Genomic DNA, 19,185 nt, shown 5'->3' on the forward strand with positions numbered 1-19,185 from the left:
CATGATTTTTTTACTATAAAGTAATTAACATTAGCAGTTATAAATGGAACCTCCCGGGGTTGGTCTTGGTCTCATTTTGATTTATCTAAAAATAGGGCAAGGCAGGGAAGATAAATCCTTGTCTGAGCCTCTTTATTTAACAATTTTCTGCTCTGCTGTGTAGCTCAGATCGCTCATTGAATAAGCTGTATAGCTTTTGTTTTTACCTTTATCCTTGGATTTTCCAAAGTCTAAAAATCGTTCAGTAGGTAGAGGTGCCCTCTGGTGTTCACCCTGCAGTTCTCTCAACATTAGTGTCAGCAGCCTTAAATTTTTAGAGCTGAGTTGGGGGTGGCTTGGAATATTTCGTTCAGTTTTTATTCTGTCAATGAGAAAAGTAAAAATAGGGAAATAAACTTGCCTACGTTCTTAATTTCCATTTGTTTGCCGTCCTTCAAAAAATTCATGCATCTATCCATCTATAATTTGTAAGAGCATGATTCTTAGAAAGAAATCACTTAGTTGCAAGTTGTTTTACTTTGATAGTGGTGTAATTTAATTTAAAATTCAAACTCTTACTTTGGAATGGAACAGAGCATGTGTTATGATCAGTGTGTTTTGTATGTTTTTGAATATTTTTAATAGTAGATGTTTTATTAGCTACTGAAAAATGCTAACAGATGGCCTTTAAGAGAAAAATAACTGGAGAAAACTAAACAAAAAAATCCACTCAATTATTAAATTTCAGAATCCTGGTTTCCATAATGCAAATTTTTCTTAAATCTAGGTTACAGAATTGTTTTTAAAGATGTATTTGCTCTCTAGTATGCAGGCTGTGGTGTCTTAATACCATTTCTTACCAAAAAGAACCAGGGCTTTTTGGAGAAAGGGTCGATTCCAGATCAGAGCACAAAATGTGCAAGATAAGTTGAGAACAACAGTTCTCAAACTTTTTGTCTAAGAACCCCCTTGTGCTCTTAAATTAATGACTCGTAAAAGCTTTTGTTGAATGTGCATTATTTTTAATCTATTGATATTTACCATATTATAAATTAAAACTGAGAAATTAAAAAAATTTTATTAACTTCATTTAAAAATAACAGTAATAAACCCATTGCATAATAACAGTAATATTTTATATTAAAATAACTAAATTATCAAAAATATTTAGAAGGTGGCATGATTTATTAAATTTTTGCAAATCTCTTTAATGTCTGGTTTAATGGAAGACAGCTAGATTCTCTTATCTGCTTCTGAGTTCAAACTGTCATACATACATCAGTATACATATTGTTTATAGTACACACATATGTTATACGTACGTACATATATGTTTTTATGAGTATTCATGTTGTTAAAGTATATGGCTACAATATGGGCTCACATAGGTATATATTTAGAAAAGGAAGGAATAGTTGAATAAAAGGCCTTTTCAGATAATTGTGGCTAATTGTCCTTTGATTTATGATGGAGGAAAATAAAGTTGTGTGTTCAGTATTTGGAGAGAAACAGTAAAAATGTGATTAAAGCAAGAGTGATAATTATAGGTGAGGAATAAACATTTCTGAATGATAACAATGTACTTTAGAAAGAAAGCCATATTGTTTGAAATTCAAATTGAAGTGGATGTTCTTTGATATTACACTAAAACTTGATAAGTGGTAGTTTCTTAAAGGTTAGTTGCACTGTGGAATCAGAAACCACATATGTGAACTTTTTATTTTCTTTTACATTAAAATCCATTGGTCTCTATTGCATATTGACTGGTTCTTTTTCCCATGTCTGAATTTGTAACATCACACATTGGTCAGTATTTGGAACATAATGATTCAGTGAGTTATGCAGACCTTCTAAATATTGACAATGTTTATTACACAGTTTAAAAAAATTACATTTACTAATATCACCAGTGATTTTATCAGAAAATTCTTTAAGAAGGGGGAAGCTGTCAAAGTCATGATGGTAGATCTTTGTTTTCCAAGATTCTAATTTTTGCTTGAAAGTTCACATTTAATCATTGGTAACAAATCTATCAGTTGTTTCCTTGAAATGATAGACTCACTTTGTTTATTGCCAAGAAAATGTATTCCAGAATACCCCAGTGCAAATAATCATTGTCAGTTGTTTTTTTAAAGTAAAAATGATGTTCTATGGAAAAAGTAACTAGTTCAGCTTGCAGTTTAAACAACCACACAAGTGTTTTCCCTCAACCATCCTATTTCATTGTGCAGCTGAAATGTCTTATGTGCACACAGAATATTAAAAAATGTATACTCATAGGTGAAACTGGCATTTTTGTTTTTAACTATGAGTGCATGTTGGTGAAGAACATGGTGACTGCTAGTTATCACACAGTGACTACAATTTGGTGTCACTGTCTTGATTGTATCATGTGCCAGCACTTTATCCACCATTGCCTTCAGATCAACAGTGTAAATGTCAACACTGTGTCAAAGGTAAATAGTGTCTTAGTATTTTTATGAAAATAGTTTTTGACCTCACAGATTTTCTGAAAGAGCCTCAAGTACTCAGTTTTGTAGAGCATATACTGAGAACTGCTGGCCTAATAACAGTCTTGTTATATCAAAATCCAGGAAGCTATCAAAGACTAGGATCATAACAAAAGGACTTGGGAGCCCACACGAAGAGGCTCCCATTGATCAAAGGTGGGGCAATTTGAGCATTAATAACTACAGTGGATAAAATGTATCATATGCGTTTAAATCTGTGAGTACATATTGATATAGGAAATCAAAATACTTCATTGATTACTTGGGGAGGACTTTTGGAAATGAACTCATTCTTCTGAAAACTGGTAAATAAAGATAAATTAAAAATCCAGCATTTATTTTGCTTTTATTTGATGAATTATACCTCTGGATAATTAAATAAGGGATTTTTCTTTTTATGGAATTGTCCTAGGTAAGAAGTAGAAGGAATGGAAATGGTAGAGTATCAGTGCTTTTCAACCCCTACTAAAGTAATGGATCTAGGCAGTGGTAACCAGTGACTGCTTATATTACAAAAGTAAGATAACCAGACCCTGTTTGCTTCCTTATGGAAGATTACAGTACCACTTACAAAGAATTCATGTCAGCAAATCAGGCCTTGATCAGATTAGGCCTTTAAATTCGACTACCAGTTTACAGAAAATAAAGATAGACAAACATATTAATGATACCATTGTTGGGGAGGGGAAAATATATGTTGTATATTTTAAAACTTTATGTTAATCTCATACTGTATATATTTTGTTGTTTTTTCATTTAGAGATTTATACATAGTGATATATATTTTCATTTCCATATAATGCTGGCTATTTGCAAAATTGGGAAATACTGTATTATTTTATTTTAGTTACATTCTTAAATAGTATGCTCAATATGTTTTTTTCGTCCTCCAGATACCTTTTCAGATGAAGTACCTCCAAATTTAAAGCATTGAGTCTAGTTGTTAATCTAAAAAATGTATAAATATACTGTTTTCCATATGCTTCTTCATTTTTTTGTTCATTCTGAATATAGCTGGGTATTGCCTATTCTGTGCTAGCCACTGTTCGAAATACTACGTATATAGAATACGACATGCAAGGTCTTTACCTTTGTGAAGCTTACATCATTGGACACATTTTAATATTGGAAGCTGAGGGGCTGGTGGAGAAGTGGGGACATCTTCAGGTTGTAACCTGAAATGAGAAGGAGCCAGCCATATGAAGAACTGGCAGAAATTATCCTCTAGGTTGAGAGGACAGCAAATGTAAAGACCTTGAGATTGGGAAGAAACTTGCTATATTCAAGGAGCTGGTAGAAGTCCAGTGTGTTTGGATCCCAGTATGAGGGCAGCAAGAATGAAAGCAGATTATTTAGGACGCTGTAATTGCCAAGTGAGAAATGATGATTGCTTGGACTTGGGTAGTAATAATGATAAGAGATGGAGAGAAGTGGATGGATTTGAAGTGTTTTAGAGATGGAGCTAATATTGAGCTGGGCATGGGAAAGGGAGTCTAGATTTTTGTCTTGAGCAACTGATGGTTTCATGTGAGTTTGGGAAAGTTAAGATTTGGAAGAGGAGCAGGTTGAGGCTGGAGTTGAATGTAGGAGCCAGGCAGCATATCAGTTTTAATCTAACATCCAGCTGTGGGGTTAGATGAGATTGCTTGGGGCAGTGAAATGGAGAGAGTGAAGGGAAGAGGGCTGGGGATAGAGCTGTGGGGGGGTCCTCAGCATCTAGAGGTTTGTTGGAGGAGGAGCCAGTAGAGTCGATCTAAAAGAAGTGGCGATAGGAAGAAAATCAGGAGAATATGGAGCCATTGAAGCCCAAGGGAGAAAGTGAAGAAAAAAGGAGCTGATTGGGATAGGGCTGAGATTCTGAATCTGACAAGGAAAGAAGTGACCACAGGAGGTTTTGGGGAGACCTCAGAGTGCAGATGCCAAACTAGTAGTTTGAAAAAGTGAACAACATGAGAGGAAATGGAGAGGTCAAGTACAGACATTTCCTTCAAGGAGTAGCAGAGAAATGGGGTGGTAACTAGTGGGAGCTCCTGGATCATATTGTGTGCCAATGGGTATGATCCAGTTGAAAGGGAGAGCTAAATGATGAATCAGAGAAAGATTAATTGAAGGAACAAATACATTGGGAATGCAAGAAGCGCTGGGGTCAGGCATGCCAGTGGAGGGATTGTTCTTTGAGTCTCAACATACCGGCCAAAGAGAGCCTTTTAAAAGCAAGTCAGGGCTCCCCTGGTGGTGCAGTGGTTGAGAATCCATCTGCCAACGTAGGGGACATGGGTTCAAGCCCTGGTCCGGGAAGATCCCACATGCTGTGGAGCACCTAAGCCCGTGTGCCACAACTACTGAGCCTGTGCTCTAGAGCCCGTGAGCCACAACTACTGAAGCCCTCGTGCCTAGAGCCCATGCTCCGCAACAAGAGAAGCCACCACAACAAGAAGCCCGTGCACCGCAACAAAGAGTGGCCCCTGCTCGCTGCAACTAGAGGAAAGCCCGTGTGCAGCAACGAAGACCCAACGCAGCCAAAAATAAAATCAATCAATCAATCAATCAAGTCAGATCACATCACTCTTCTGCTCAAAAACTTCCTGGCTCACCTAGTTGCAAAAAGTCAACGTTTTTACAGTGGCCTATAAGGCTCTAAATGATTGTGCTCTATTCTACCCCACCCTCAACTCTTACCTCATCTTTTACCGTTATTCTCCTTTAAGTCTGCTGTGGCCATCTCACTCTTTTTTTTTTTTTTTTTTTTGCGGTATGCGGGCCTCTCACTGTTGTGGCCTCTCCCTTTGCGGAACACAGGCTCTGGACGCGCAGGCTCAGCGGCCACGGCTCACGGGCCCAGCCGCTCCGTGGCATGTGGGATCTTCCTGGACCGGGGCACGAACCCGTGTCCCCTGCATCAGCAGGCGGACTCTCAACCACTGCGCCACCAGGGAAGCCCCCATCTCACTCTTAATTGAATACAGCAGGCACGGTCCTGCCTTGATGTTTTGATGATTGTGACTCTGTCTTCTGGTCAGCTCTTTCTGTGGGTATCTGCACCGTTTACTCTCTTACTCCTTTCAGGCCTTTCCCTAAATGGTACCCTCTCAAAGTTTTCCCTGACCACCCTGTCTAAAATTGCAACCTTCTGCACCCTTGCATCTTTTATTCCCACAACCCGCTTTTCTCCATAGTGCTTCCTACCTCCTTTGTACTATATAATTATTTATGTATTTAATTTGTCCCATCAGAATGTTCACTCTGAGGGGCAGGAATTTTTGTTCATTTTGTTCACTGTTGGCAGTACCTAGAATAGCACCAAATGTGCAAATGTATAATGAATGGGAATAAAGAAGAAAGAATGTGGGTAGAGAATCAGAGAGGTTTAAGGAACTGTTTGTGGGAAATGAATGTATTCTTTTTTGATTTTATAATAGTTATGAAGCAGGGTACTAACTGAGAATGGAGTGGGTTAGAAGGGATGGTTAGAGTTTTGAGGAAAGCACAGGATGTATAAAAAGTCTGCTTGGAGAGTGGAAAGGTGAATTGTCAGAATGTGATAAAAGATTGCTGGATAGAGTTGAATGCACTTTTGTGGTTTCCTGAAATAGAATGTTTCTCATGTAAATCAACAGAACATAGCAATGTTAAGCTCTAACACAGAGTAAGGAAATGTGACGTGTAAATGCTTAAAGTTTTTAGAAGGGTAGAATTTTGTTTTGATTTGTTTTTAACACTGATCTTTATAGAATTTTATTTGCAATTGATGTAGAATGTGCCCTAATTTAAAGTAACATTCTTTTTTTAGCCTTACCAATAACTCTCGGATTGTGGGACTCCTGGCTCAGCTGGAGAAGATCAATACTGAATCTACAGAATCAGATACTGCCAGATATGTTACATCAAAAATTCTTCATCTGGCTCAGAGTCAAGGTAAACTTTAATCTCTTGTTTTTGGAATGCTTTCTTAATTCTTTAAAAGTAGATGCTAAGAATGTTCAGACTTTTGATAAATACATGGTTATGTAAAAATTGAACTTTCTCCCATAGACTCAAGAAGTAGAAAAGTGAATAACTGTGGAAGAAATTGATCTTCAAAGCATTGTTTCTAAAAAATTATTATGAGTTTACTTATGTATGAATGCCCCCCTTTCCCCAATTTTCAGACAACACCTAATTCCAGTACTACTTTTTCTAGAATGTTGACAAAAAGATGGCAGGTATTATGTTGGTTATTAGTGTTGTTCCCCACTTTGAAATGCAAGCCCTGTCATTCAGTGATTGGGTGACCTTAGGGAAGTTTTGAATCTCTAGGACTTAGCTGCACCATCTCTGAAATAGAGATAAGAGATATCATGTAATTATCATGTAATTTACATGAGAAACATGTAAAAATAATGTTAAAAATGTTCAATAAATGATGTCTGTAATTAGGCATAATTTATCTGTTTTATGAAGCTAGTACTACTTAGTTGGTATCAAAACCTTGACAGAGTACAAGAGAAGAAAAGTATTAACTTTGCACTTAGGAACCTAAATTTGAAAAATCCCAAATAAAACATTAATGAATTAAGTCCAATTATAATATCAAGAAATATATCAGTATAGCATTATTTGGACAGGTTGAATAAAACCCATGTGATTACCTCAATAGGAGCTAAAAAAGAAATTTAAGATTCCAAAATCTGTGCTTGATTAAAAAAAAACCTTGATTTTTCTTTTTCTAAATAAGGGTAAACCAGTAGCTACCTTTATATTTAACAGTGATACATTGAAGGCATTCTGTTAAAATTAAGATCCAGACAACTCATAATTATTTTAATTTATTTAGTTTTTTATTATTTCATTATTCTGGAGGTGTAGGTCATTGAAATATTGTGCTTATCAACTAAGGTAAATGTATAAGGATGGTCACTGTATTAGTGCAAAGATAGATAGGTGTACCGAGTATATTCACTGTATTCGCATATGAAATAACTCCTTAAAACAAAACAAAACACCCCAACAAAAACAAAGAAAACAAATTCTCCAAACCTATAGATACTACTTGCGTATAATTGCTCTCACCACTGTAGACTCTTCCCATCATAGTCTAGAAGTCCCGACTCCAACATCACTACTGAAAATGCCCCTAGTCATACCACTACCAGAGATTGTCCTTTTCCTCACCCTGCCACCCACAAATGGGAGAGCCAGCCCCTGAATACTGCCCCCTGGGGTTGTATAATACAATGACTCTGTTTATAGTTAACACAGTGTAAATTACTAGTGAAAGATTGTCCCATCATTATTTATAGCATAATCCAGTTGTCTATCCATTTGAGAGAGAAAGTTTAGGAATTTACAGCTCAAAGAAGAAGAAATGCAAATAACCAGTATGAAAAGCTTCTTTACTTTCTTAAAAGTCAGGAATTACTAATGAAAACAACTAAGATATTTCTCACTACCTAGATTGGCAGAAATTAGAGAATGACAATATCCAGTGCCATTGAAGGCATGGAAAATAGGATATTCTTATACACTGTAGGTGGTGCAATAATTATTATAAACTTTGGAGGAAAGAATCTGGCAATGTTTATTAAAATTTAAAGTGCACCTGCTATTTTACTTAACACTTTCACTCTCAGAAATCTGAGTGAAATAAAAATCTTATTATATAAAAGAATATTTGGAGGTGTTTATTTCACTGTTTGTAAAGTCAAAGATCAAGAAACAACCTTAAATATCCAACTATGGAGAATGGTTGAATTAATTTTGATGTAGCCAAACTCTGGGACATAATAACTACATTATACAACTATTATCAATAATAAATTATTTATGATATATGCTGTGGTTCATATGTGGAACTACAGACATACCTCAGAGACATTGTAGGTTCGATTTCAGACTACTGCACTAAAGCAAATATTGCAATAGGGTGAGTCACATGAAGTTTTTGGTTTCCCAGTGCATATTAAAGTTACGTTTACACTGTACTGTAATCTATTAAATGTGCAATAGCATATGTCTAAAAAAATGTACATACCTTAATTAAAAAATACTTTATTGCTTAAAATGTAAGCCCTCAGTGAGTCATAATCTTTTTGCTGTTGGAGTGTCTTGCCTCAATATTTAAGGCGGCTAACTGATTGAGGTGGTGTTTGTTGAAGGCTGGGGTGGCTGTAGCAATTTCTTAAAATAAGACAGTGAAGGTTGCCACGCATACTCTTTCACGAATGATTTCTCTATAACATGTGGTGCTGTTTGATAGCATTTTACCCACAGTAGAACTTCTTTTAAAACTGGAATGAATCCTCTCAAACCCTACTGCTGCTTTATCAACTGAGTTTTTGTAGTGTTCTAAATCCTTTGTTGTCACTTCAGCAATCTTCACAAGGAGTAGATTCCATCTCAAGACCACTTCCTTTGCTTATCCATAAGAAGCAGCTCCTCATCTGTTAGTATTTTATCATGAGATTACAGGAATTCAGTCATATCATCAGGATCCACTTCTAATTCTAGTTCTCTTGCTGTTTCCACCACATCTGCAGTTATTTCCTCCTCTGAAGTCTTGAATCCCTCAAAGTCATCCATGAGGGTTGGAATCAACTTCTTTGAAACTTCTGTTTATGTTGATGTTTTAACCTCTTCCCATGAATCACAGATGTTCTTAATGGCATCTAGAATGGTGAATTCTTTACAGGTTTTTAACTGACTTTGCTCGGATCCATCAGAGGAATCTCTACCTATGACAACTATAGCCTTATGAAATGTATTTCTTAAATAAGAAGACTTGAAAGGCAAAATTACTCCTTGATCCATGGATTGCAGAGTGGATGTTGTGTTAGCAGGCATGAGAACAACACTAATCTTGTATATCTTCATCAGAGTGACAAGGTGCATTGTTAGTGAACAGTCCCATTTTGAAAGAAATCTTTTTTTTTTCTGAGCAGTAGGTCCCAACAGTGGGCTTTAAAATATTCAACAAACCATGTTGGCCGACAGATGCGCTGTCATCCAGGCTTCATTGTTCCATTGATACAATACAGGCAGAGTAGATTAAGCATAATTCTTAAGGGCCCTAGAATTTTTGGAATTGTAAATGAGCATTGGCTTCAACTTCAAGTCACGAGATGCATTAGTCCCTAATGACAGAAGCTTTGAAGCCAGATATTGACTTCTCCCTAGCTATGAAAGTCCTGGATGGCATCTCTTCCGATATAAGGCTATTTTGTCTACATTGAAAATCTGCTGTTTCGTGTAACCAACTCACTGCAGCTTCTACATCAGCACTTGCTCCTTTACTTTGCACTTTTATGTTATAGAGGTGGCTTCTTTCATTGAGCCTCATGAATCAACCTCTGCTAGCTTTAAACATTTCCTCTGCAGAAAAAAGTATTCCATGCAAATGGAAATCAAAAGAAAGCCAGAGTAGCAATATTTGTATCAGACTTTAAAGGCCATTACAAGAGACAAAGAAGGACTTAACATGATGATCAAGGGATCAATTCAATTGTAAATAAATTTACACCCAATATAGGAGCACCTAAATACATACAGCAAGTATTAACAGGCATAAAGGGAGAAATGGACAGTAACACAATAATAGTAGGGGGCTTAACACTCCACTTACATCAAGGGACATATCATCCAGACAGAAAATCAATATGGAACCAGTGGCCTTAAATGACACATTTAACCAAATGGACTTGATAGATATATATAGAACATTCCATCTGAAAGCAGCAAAATACACATTCTTTTCAAGTGCACATGGAACATTCTCCAAGATAGTTCACATGCTAGACCACAAAATAAGCCTAGGTAAATTTAAGAAAATTGAAGTCATATCAAGTATCTTTTATAACCACAATGTTATGAGTCTAGAAATCAACTACAAGGGAAAAAAATCTGCGAAAACCACAAATATGTGGAGGTTAAACAGTACGTTACTAAACAATAAATGGATCACTAAAGAAATCAAAGAGGAAATCATAAAATACCTGGAGACAAATGAAATGAAAATAATGGTCTGAAATCTATAGGATGCAGTAAAAGCAGTTCTCAGAGGGAAGTTTATAGTGATACAAGCTTAGCCCAGGAAACAAAAATCTCAAATAACCTAACCTTACACCTAAACAAACTAGAAAAAGAAAGAACAAACAAAACCCAAAGTTAGTAAAAGGTAAGAAATCATAAAGATCAGAGCAGAAATAAATAAAATGACTTAAAAAAATTAGAAAGAATGAGTGAAAATAAGAGCTGGTTCTTTGAAAAGATAAAAAGATAAACAAAATTGATAAGCCTATAACCAGATACATCAAAAAAAAAAGAGAATGCTCAAATTGATAAAATCAGAAATGAAAAAGAAATTACAACTGAAACCACAGAAATGCAAAAACTCATAAGATACTACTATGAACAACTATATGCCAATAAAATGGACAACCTAGGAAAAATGGGTAAATTCTTAGAAATGTACAGTCTCCCAAGATTGAACCAGGAAGAAACAGAAAATATGAACAGACCAATTATCAGTGATGAAACTGAATCAGTAATTAAAACACTCCCAACAAACCAAGGTCCTGGACCAGATGGCTTCACAGGTGAATTCTGCCAAATATTTAGAGAAGAGTTAATACCTATCTTTGTGAAACTACTCCAAAAAATTGCAGAGGAAGGCATGCTTCTGAACTCATTCTACAAGGTCAGCATTACCCTGATAGCAAAACCAGACAAAGATATCACAAAAAAAGAAAATTACAGGCCCATCTCACTGATGAACATAGATGCAAAAATCCTCACCAAAATATTAGCAAATTGAATCCAACAATACATTAAGAGGATCATATACCATAATCAAGTAGGATTTATCTCAGGGATGCAAGGATGCTTCAATATCCACAAATGAAACAGTGCCACATTAACAAATTGAAGAATAAAAGCCATATAATCATCTCAATAGATGCAGAAAAGCTTTTGACAACTTCAACATCTACTTATGGTAAAAACTCTCCAGAAAGTGAGCGTAGAGGGAGCATACCTCAACATAATAAAGGCCATATGTGATAAGCCCACAGTTAACATCATACTCAGTGATGAAAACCTGAAAGTATTTTCTCTAAAATCAGGAACAAGACACGGATTCCTACTCTCACCACTTTTACTCAACATAGTTTTGGAAGTCCTAGCCACAGCAATCAGAGAAGAAAAAGAAATAAAAGGAATCTATATTGGAAAGGAAGAAGTAAAATAGTCACTGTTTGCAGATGACATGATACTATACATAGAAAACCCTAAAGATGCTACCAGAAACTACTAGAGTTCCTCAATGAATTTGGTAAAGTTGCAGGATACAAAATTAATATACAGAAATCTGCTGAATTTCCGTACACTAACAACAGAATATCAGAAACAGAAATTATGGAAACCATCCCATTTATCATCACATCAAAAAGAGTAAAACACCTGGGAATAAACCTACCTAAGAAGGCAAAAGACCTGTACTCTGAAAACTATAAGACACTGATGAAAGAAATTGAAGATGACAAAAATAGATGGAAAGATATACCATGTTCATGGATTGGATGAATCAGTATTGTTACAATAACCATACTACCCAAGGCAATGTACAGATTCAGTGCAATCCCTATCAAAATACCAATGGCATGTTTCACAGAACTAAAACAAATAATTTCAAAATTTGTATGGAAACACAAAAGACCCCAAATTGCCAAAACAATCTTGAGAAAGAAGATCAGAGCTGGAGGAATCACACGCCCAGATTTCAGACTATACTACAAAGCAACAGTAATCAAAAGAGTGTGGTATTGGCACAAAAAACAGACACATAGATCAATGGAACAAGATAGAGAGCCCAGAAATAAACCCAGGTACTTAATCTACGACAAAGGAGGCAAAAATATACGATGGAGAAAAGACAGCCTCTTCAGTAAGTGGTGCTGGGTAAACTGGACAGCTGCATGTGAAAGAATGAAATTAAAACATTCTTTAATGCCATATACAAAAATCAACTCAAATTGGATTAAAGATCTAAATGTAAGATTGGATACTATAAAACTCCTAGAGGAAAACATAGGCAGAACACTGACATAAATTGCAGCAATAATTTTTTGGATTCATGTCCTAAAGTAAATAAAAGCAAAAATAAATAAATAAATGGGACCTAATTCAATTTAAAAGCAAAAGACACCATTGACAAAACAAAAAGACAACCTTTTTTTTCTATTTATTGTGATGAAAAGGATCATCTAGTTTCCATTTCTACTGAATGGGAGAAAATATTTGCAAATGATTCGACTGATAAGGGATTAATATCTAATATATATAAACAGCTAATACAACTTCACATCAAAAAAAAACCAGATAGCCTAATTAAAAAATGGGAAGAAGAACTGAACAGACATTTTTCCAAAGAGAAAATGGAGGTGGCCAACGGGCATATGAAAAGATGCTCAATATTGCTAATCATCAGTGAAATGTAGCTCAAAACCACAATGAGCTATCACCGCACACCTGTCAAAATGGCTATTATCAAATAGAACACAAATAACAAATGTTGGTGAGGATGTGGAGAAAAAACCCTTGTACACTGTCGTTGGGAATGTAAATTGGTGCAACCACTGTGGAAAACAGTATGGAGCTTTCTCAAAAAACTAAAAATAGAACTACCATATGACCCAGCAATTCCACTCCTGGGTATATATCCAAAAAGCCACAAAAACACTAATTTGAAAAATATATGCACCCCAGTGTTCATATCAGCATTATTTATAATTGCCAAGATATGGAAGCAACTTAAGTGTCCATCAACAGATGAATGGATGAAGAAGATGTGATATACACACACAAACACACGGACACACACAATGGAATACTACTCAGCCATAAAAAAGAACAAATTTGCAGCAACATGGATGGACTTGGTGGGCATTATACTAAGTGAAATAAGTCAGACAAAGAAAAATACTGTATGATATCACTTAACTGTGGAATCTAAAATATATAACAAACTAGTGAATACAACAAAGAAGCAAATTCACAGATACAGAGAACAAACTAGTGTCACCAGTAGGGAGGGAGGGAGGGAAAATATAGTGGTGAGGAGTGAGAGGTACAAAGTATTTGATGTAAGATAGGCCATAAGGATATGTTGTATACCACGGGGAATATTATCTAATATAATATAATTATAACTAATATAATATCTAATATTAGTAAATGTTAACTGTGTGATAAAACTATATGTAATTTTTTTTCTTTCATGTTTTAGAAGAAAACTTTTTTTCCTACTTTTCAGAAAAAACAAGGAGAGAAATGACAGCCAAAGGGTCTACAGGAATGGAAGTTCTGCTGTCAACATTAGAGGTAAGTCACTGACATGCTTTAATTATGTAGCTGTTAATAGCAACCAATACTGAGAGAAAAAAAATTACAAAGTACAGAATTTTTATCCTAGAGGTAGAGCCAATGAATGGAAGTTTTTTTTCTTTTTTAAATTATTTGGAATGGGGATATAAACATTCTAACATATATTAGATAAACCTCTAAGTGTATTTCCCTAGGATTATAATGATAACCATATTTTAAATCTTAATATGCCATTCTAATTGGTAATAGAAAATAAAGCATTAGTTGGAAATAAATCTTTAGCTTAAAATAAATGATTGAGGGACTTCCCTGGCGGTCCAGTGGTTAAGACTCTGTGCTTCCACTGCAGGGGGCATGAGTTTGATCCCTGGTCATCAGGGAACTAAGATCCTGCATAATGTGTGGCATGGCCAAAAAAAAAAAAAAAAAAAGATTGAAACTGGAAATTCTCATTTATACTGTTAGTTATTCATTTATGATTAAGTTCACTTCATACATTGGTTGAATAACTATATTATATTGATATTAATTAAGTTTCAATGCTAGTATAACAGTTCGGGGTGGATCAGCAAGACAGAATCAAGATTTTATATTTTATTCAGTGCAATGTTAAAAATAAGGAGTGAGTGAGTACATTGTATACCTTAGACTTAAACAATGTTATATGTCAGATTATATCTTAGTAGAACTGGAAAAAAAATGATCAGGGAGTGAGTTCATGTGTGTGTGTGTTTTTTTTTTTTGACTGTGCTGCATGGCTTGTGGGATCTTAGTTCCCTGACCAGGGATGGAACCTGTGCCCTCAGCAGTGAAAGTGTGAAGTCCTAACCACTGGACTGCCAGGGAATTCTCTTTTTTTTTTTCCTTTAATTGAAGTATAGTATTGATTTACAATATTATATTTTTTATAGTTTCAGGCGTACGGCATAGTGATTCAGTGTTTTTACAGTTTATACTCCATTAAACGTTATTACAAGATAATGGCTATAAATTCCCTGTGCTATACAATATATTCTTGTTGCCTATTTGTTTTATACTTAGTATTTTTTAACTCAGTTCTGTACCCCTAATGTGCCCCTCCACCATTTTCTCTCCCCACTGGTAACCACTAGTTTGTTTTCTGTATCTGTGAGAATGTTCCAATTTTGCTTTATACATTCATTTGTATTATTTTTTAGAGTTCTCATATAAGTGATAGCATACAATATTTGTCTTTCTCTGTCTGACTTGTTTCACTAAGCATAAAATTCTCTAGGTCCATCCACATTACTGCAAATGGCAGAATTTCATTATTATGGCTGAGTAATACTCTATTGTGTGTGTATATATATATATATATATACCACATTTTCTTTATCCATTCATCTGTTTATGGATACTTGGGTTGCTTCCATATCTTGGTTACTGTAAACAGTACTGCTATGAACATTGGGGTGCATATATCTTTTCAAATTAGTGTTTTTGTTTTTTTCTGGATATATACTCAGGATGGGAATTGCTGGGTCATTCTGTAGTTCTATTTTTAGTTTTGAGAAACCTCCACACTCTTTTCCACAGTGGCTGCACCAATATACATTCCCACCAACAGTGTGCATGGGTTTTTTCCTCCACATCCTCGCCAACATTTGTTTTTTGTGTTCTTTTTGATGGTAGCCATTCTGACAGGTGTGAGGTGATAGCTAATTGTTGTTTTGATTTGCACTTCTATAATAATTATCCTCATTGTACATCTTTTCATGTGCCTTTTAATTTGTTGAGACTTGTTTTGTGGCCTGGCATGTGATCTATCCTGGAGAAGGTTCCATGTGCACTTGAAAAGATTATGTATTCTGCTGTTTTGGGATGTAATGTCCTGTAGATACCTATTAAGTCCAACTGGCCTCTGGTGTCATTTAACACTACTGTTGCCTTTTTGATTTTGTGTCTGATAAGCTGTCCAGTGATGTAAGTGGGGTGTTAAAGTCTTCTACTATTATGTATTATTGTCAGTTTCTCCTATATGTCTGTTAGTCATCACGAATTATTAGAGTAATGCAAATCAAAATCACAACGAGGTATCACCTCACATTGGTCAGAATGGCCATCATCAAAAAATCTACAAACAATAAATGCTGGACAGGGTGAGGAGAAAAGGGAACCCTCTTGCACTGTTGGTGGGAATGTAAATTGATATAGTCACTATGGCGAACAGTATGGAGGTTCCTTAAAAAACTAAAAATAGAACTACCATGTGACCCAGCAATCCCACTACTGGGCATATACCCAGAGAAAACCATAACTCAAAAAGACACATGCACCCCAATGCTCATTGCAGCACTATTTACAATAGCCAGGTCATGGAAGCAACCTAAATGCCCATCAACAGACGAATGGATAAAGAAGATGTGGTATATATACACAATGGAATATTACTCAGCCATAAATAGGAACGAAATTGGGTCATTTGTAGAGACGTGGATGGACCTAGAGACTGTCATTCAGAGTGAAGTAAGTCAGAAAGAGAAAAACAAATATATGTTAACGCATGTATGTGGAATCTAGAAAAATGGTACAGATGAACCTGTTTGCAAGGCAGAAATAGAGACACAAACGTAGAGAACAAACGTATGGACACCAAGGGGGGAAAGGGGTGGTGGGATGAATTGGGAGATTGGGATTGACATATATACACTAATATGTATAAAATAGATAACTAATGAGAACCTTCTGTATAGCACAGGGAACTCCACTGTACGGTAGAAACTAACACAACATTGTAAAACAACTATATCCCCTCCCCCCCAAAAAAACTATAGGGTGCAAGATAGTTTTGTACAAGGGTGTATTGTACAACATGGAGAATATAGCCAATATTTTGTAATAACTAAATGGAAAGTAACCTTTTAAAATTGTATAAAATTTTTTAAAAATTAAAAATAAAAAACTGTATTTAAAAAAATAATTATCCCACTTCCCTGGTAAATGAGATAGAAGTGCAACTTCCATTCAGATTCCAGTGGCCTGAACTCAGTCATATGGCCCAAATGTAATTGCAAAAGAGCTGGAAAATGTGGTTTGGCTGTGTACCCAGGAAGAAGATGAACACTTAGCAATACTGCTCCTGCCGCAGTCCATTCTTTTCTTTAACAAATGTTTGTCTCTCATTCTTCCAACTCCGTCCCCAGTAAGCCAGTGGTCCAGTTAACACCCACAGTGCTAAGACAAGGGTCTCTGGTTAATGTGTGGTCCTTTTTCTGGTCTGGATTTGACTTTCTGGTTCCATTAGTCTCTGCCCTTAAATGGTGACGTAGACAACACTTATTCCCTTTTGGGAAGGGGAAGAACAAGAGTCCCATTCCAGTCACTGATACATTGCAATTCCGAAATTCCTCTAAATAAGCACTGTAAAATCCTTCTACTCTGGGGATGAGGCAGTTCCTTGAATAGGCCACAGTTCTGCTGTCTATGTGGTTTTCTTCATCCAAGCATTGCTTTTAGTAAGAGAAATATAACCAAAGTACAGTATTTAAACATTTTCTCTTATTAGATTGGTTGTTCAGACTTTGGGAAATAGTTACTTTTCTGCATTGTGGGTTGGAGTGTAAATTGCTCAGTGAAGAGCAAGTTAGTAATATCTACTATCAAAATAAATGCCCATATCATTGACCCAGAAATTCTAGGAATTTATCCCATGTACAGTTGTACTTGCTTCCCTGTAAGTGTACGTACTTAGTTTTGGTTGCAATTTTTAATAGCAAAAGATTTAAAAAATTTAAATATCCCATTGATAGGTGACTGGTTGCATAAACAATGGTATTGCCATGCAGTGGAATATATCATGTGGCCCTTAAAAAAGGGTGAAGAAACTATTTATTGACATGTAAAAATATTAGTATAAAAATAGTTATCTATAGAGCAGTAATACCATTTGGAGAAATAAATCTATGTATACATGTGTATTTACATGGATTACTTTTATGTGTGTACAGTATCTTGCTGGATGCACAAGAAATTGATAATGCAGTTACTTTTTGAGAGGGGAGCTCACTGGATAGTCACCATATATACATTGTAGTGCCTTTTATATTTTAATACATTTATTTGTATTGTCTATTTGGTAGAAGTTGACGAGTTCAAATGACAAATTAATTCCTGTTGATAATAAGAAAATAATAGCTCAGATGATTTCCAAAAAATTTTAAGGACAATAAGAGACTGAAGTGATGTGTGAGAATAGTGAAAACCTGAATACGTTTATTCTTAGAGAAACCAAAAGGTCATCTGTAAAATATAGGTGGTTCCCGACAGACAGAAAAAGTTTGGGAATCACAAATTTACAATGTTTTAATAAAGCAAATAAACTATTTATTTCAGAAAACGAAAGATCTTCAAACTACACTTAATATCTTAAGCATTCTTGTTGAGCTGGTGTCAGCTGGTAAGTTTTTGTTTCCTTTGGTGTAATTTCTGTTTGTAAACAATGATCAGAAATGCATCATGTGTACTTTTTTTTGGAATTTTCTGATACTCATACAGAGGCTATTCTGAGTATTGGAATTTGGAAGCGAAAATGTCATACTCTTGTTCTTGCTTTGTTTTTGGTATCTTCTGGTGTCCCTCAAACCCATGTGTTTTAGAGCCTTGAATGTAGAGTTTTGCATCACTTTTATTTACTGTCTGCGCTATTTTTTAAACTAGCATAAATAAAATAAAATTTTATTTTGATGCTATTTGTTTGCTTTCTGAAGTCATCACTTTTAATACTTCTTTAAAGCTAACAGGTTGTGATATCTAATATGTTATAGAAGAATTTGCGATTTCAACATATTTCTTTCAAAAAACTTCTTAGGTGGAGGTCGAAGAGCGAGTTTCTTAGTCTCCAAAGGTGGTTCACAAATATTATTACAGATACTTATGAACGCCAACAAAGAATCTCCTCTGAATGAGGAGTTAATGGTGCAGATTCATTCCATTCTTGCAAAAATTGGACCGAAAGGTAAGGGTTTTGTTTGTATGACTCTCAGGTGGAACTGTTTTTGTTACATCAATTCTGTGTGCCTTGAAACTGGTAAATTTTACAATCTAAAATGCTACTGCTTTGTCTTGGTCTGAGTCATGGAATGCTTTTTACAGTCAACTAGTGACCTGCAAGAATTTAGGATCCTAAATTCCTGAGTAATTCTATTGCATATGGTGGAAAAAGGAAGAAAAAATGCGTTAAAGTCAGAAGTGTGTCTTGGTGTGTGTGTCCCTGCATATATATGTTACAAAAGATACACATAACATGGATATTGTTGAGGCCAGAAGGAGGGAGTGTGGATGGGAATGCTTTGAGGAGCATGCAGGTAGAATGTGTTTGCTT

General features: G+C 35.5%; 1 protein-coding gene across 10 annotated transcripts in view; it reads left to right on the plus strand.

The window, feature by feature from the left end:
* The window catches only part of AGTPBP1 (ATP/GTP binding carboxypeptidase 1), a 170,933-nt gene that overhangs the window by 38,387 nt on the left and 113,361 nt on the right, over positions 1-19,185 (plus strand). For 8 of the 10 annotated variants that reach the window (XR_012332465.1, XR_002177387.3, XM_019940383.3 and 5 more), the window contains exons 3-6: positions 6,280-6,404; positions 13,747-13,841; positions 18,198-18,261; positions 18,673-18,819. Coding sequence is in view for 8 of the 10 variants with exons in the window: in XM_019940383.3 (XP_019795942.2) it covers positions 6,280-6,404; positions 13,747-13,841; positions 18,198-18,261; positions 18,673-18,819 (431 nt within the window). In the remaining 2 variants the exon portion in view is untranslated. The remainder of the gene's footprint in view (positions 1-6,279; positions 6,405-13,746; positions 13,842-18,197; positions 18,262-18,672; positions 18,820-19,185) is intronic. The other 2 variants (XM_019940386.3, XM_073806006.1) reach the window with 1 other exon arrangement.

This window comes from Tursiops truncatus, chromosome 6, assembly GCF_011762595.2.
Source record: "Tursiops truncatus isolate mTurTru1 chromosome 6, mTurTru1.mat.Y, whole genome shotgun sequence".
In the NCBI taxonomy this organism is placed as follows: Eukaryota; Metazoa; Chordata; class Mammalia; order Artiodactyla; family Delphinidae; genus Tursiops; species Tursiops truncatus.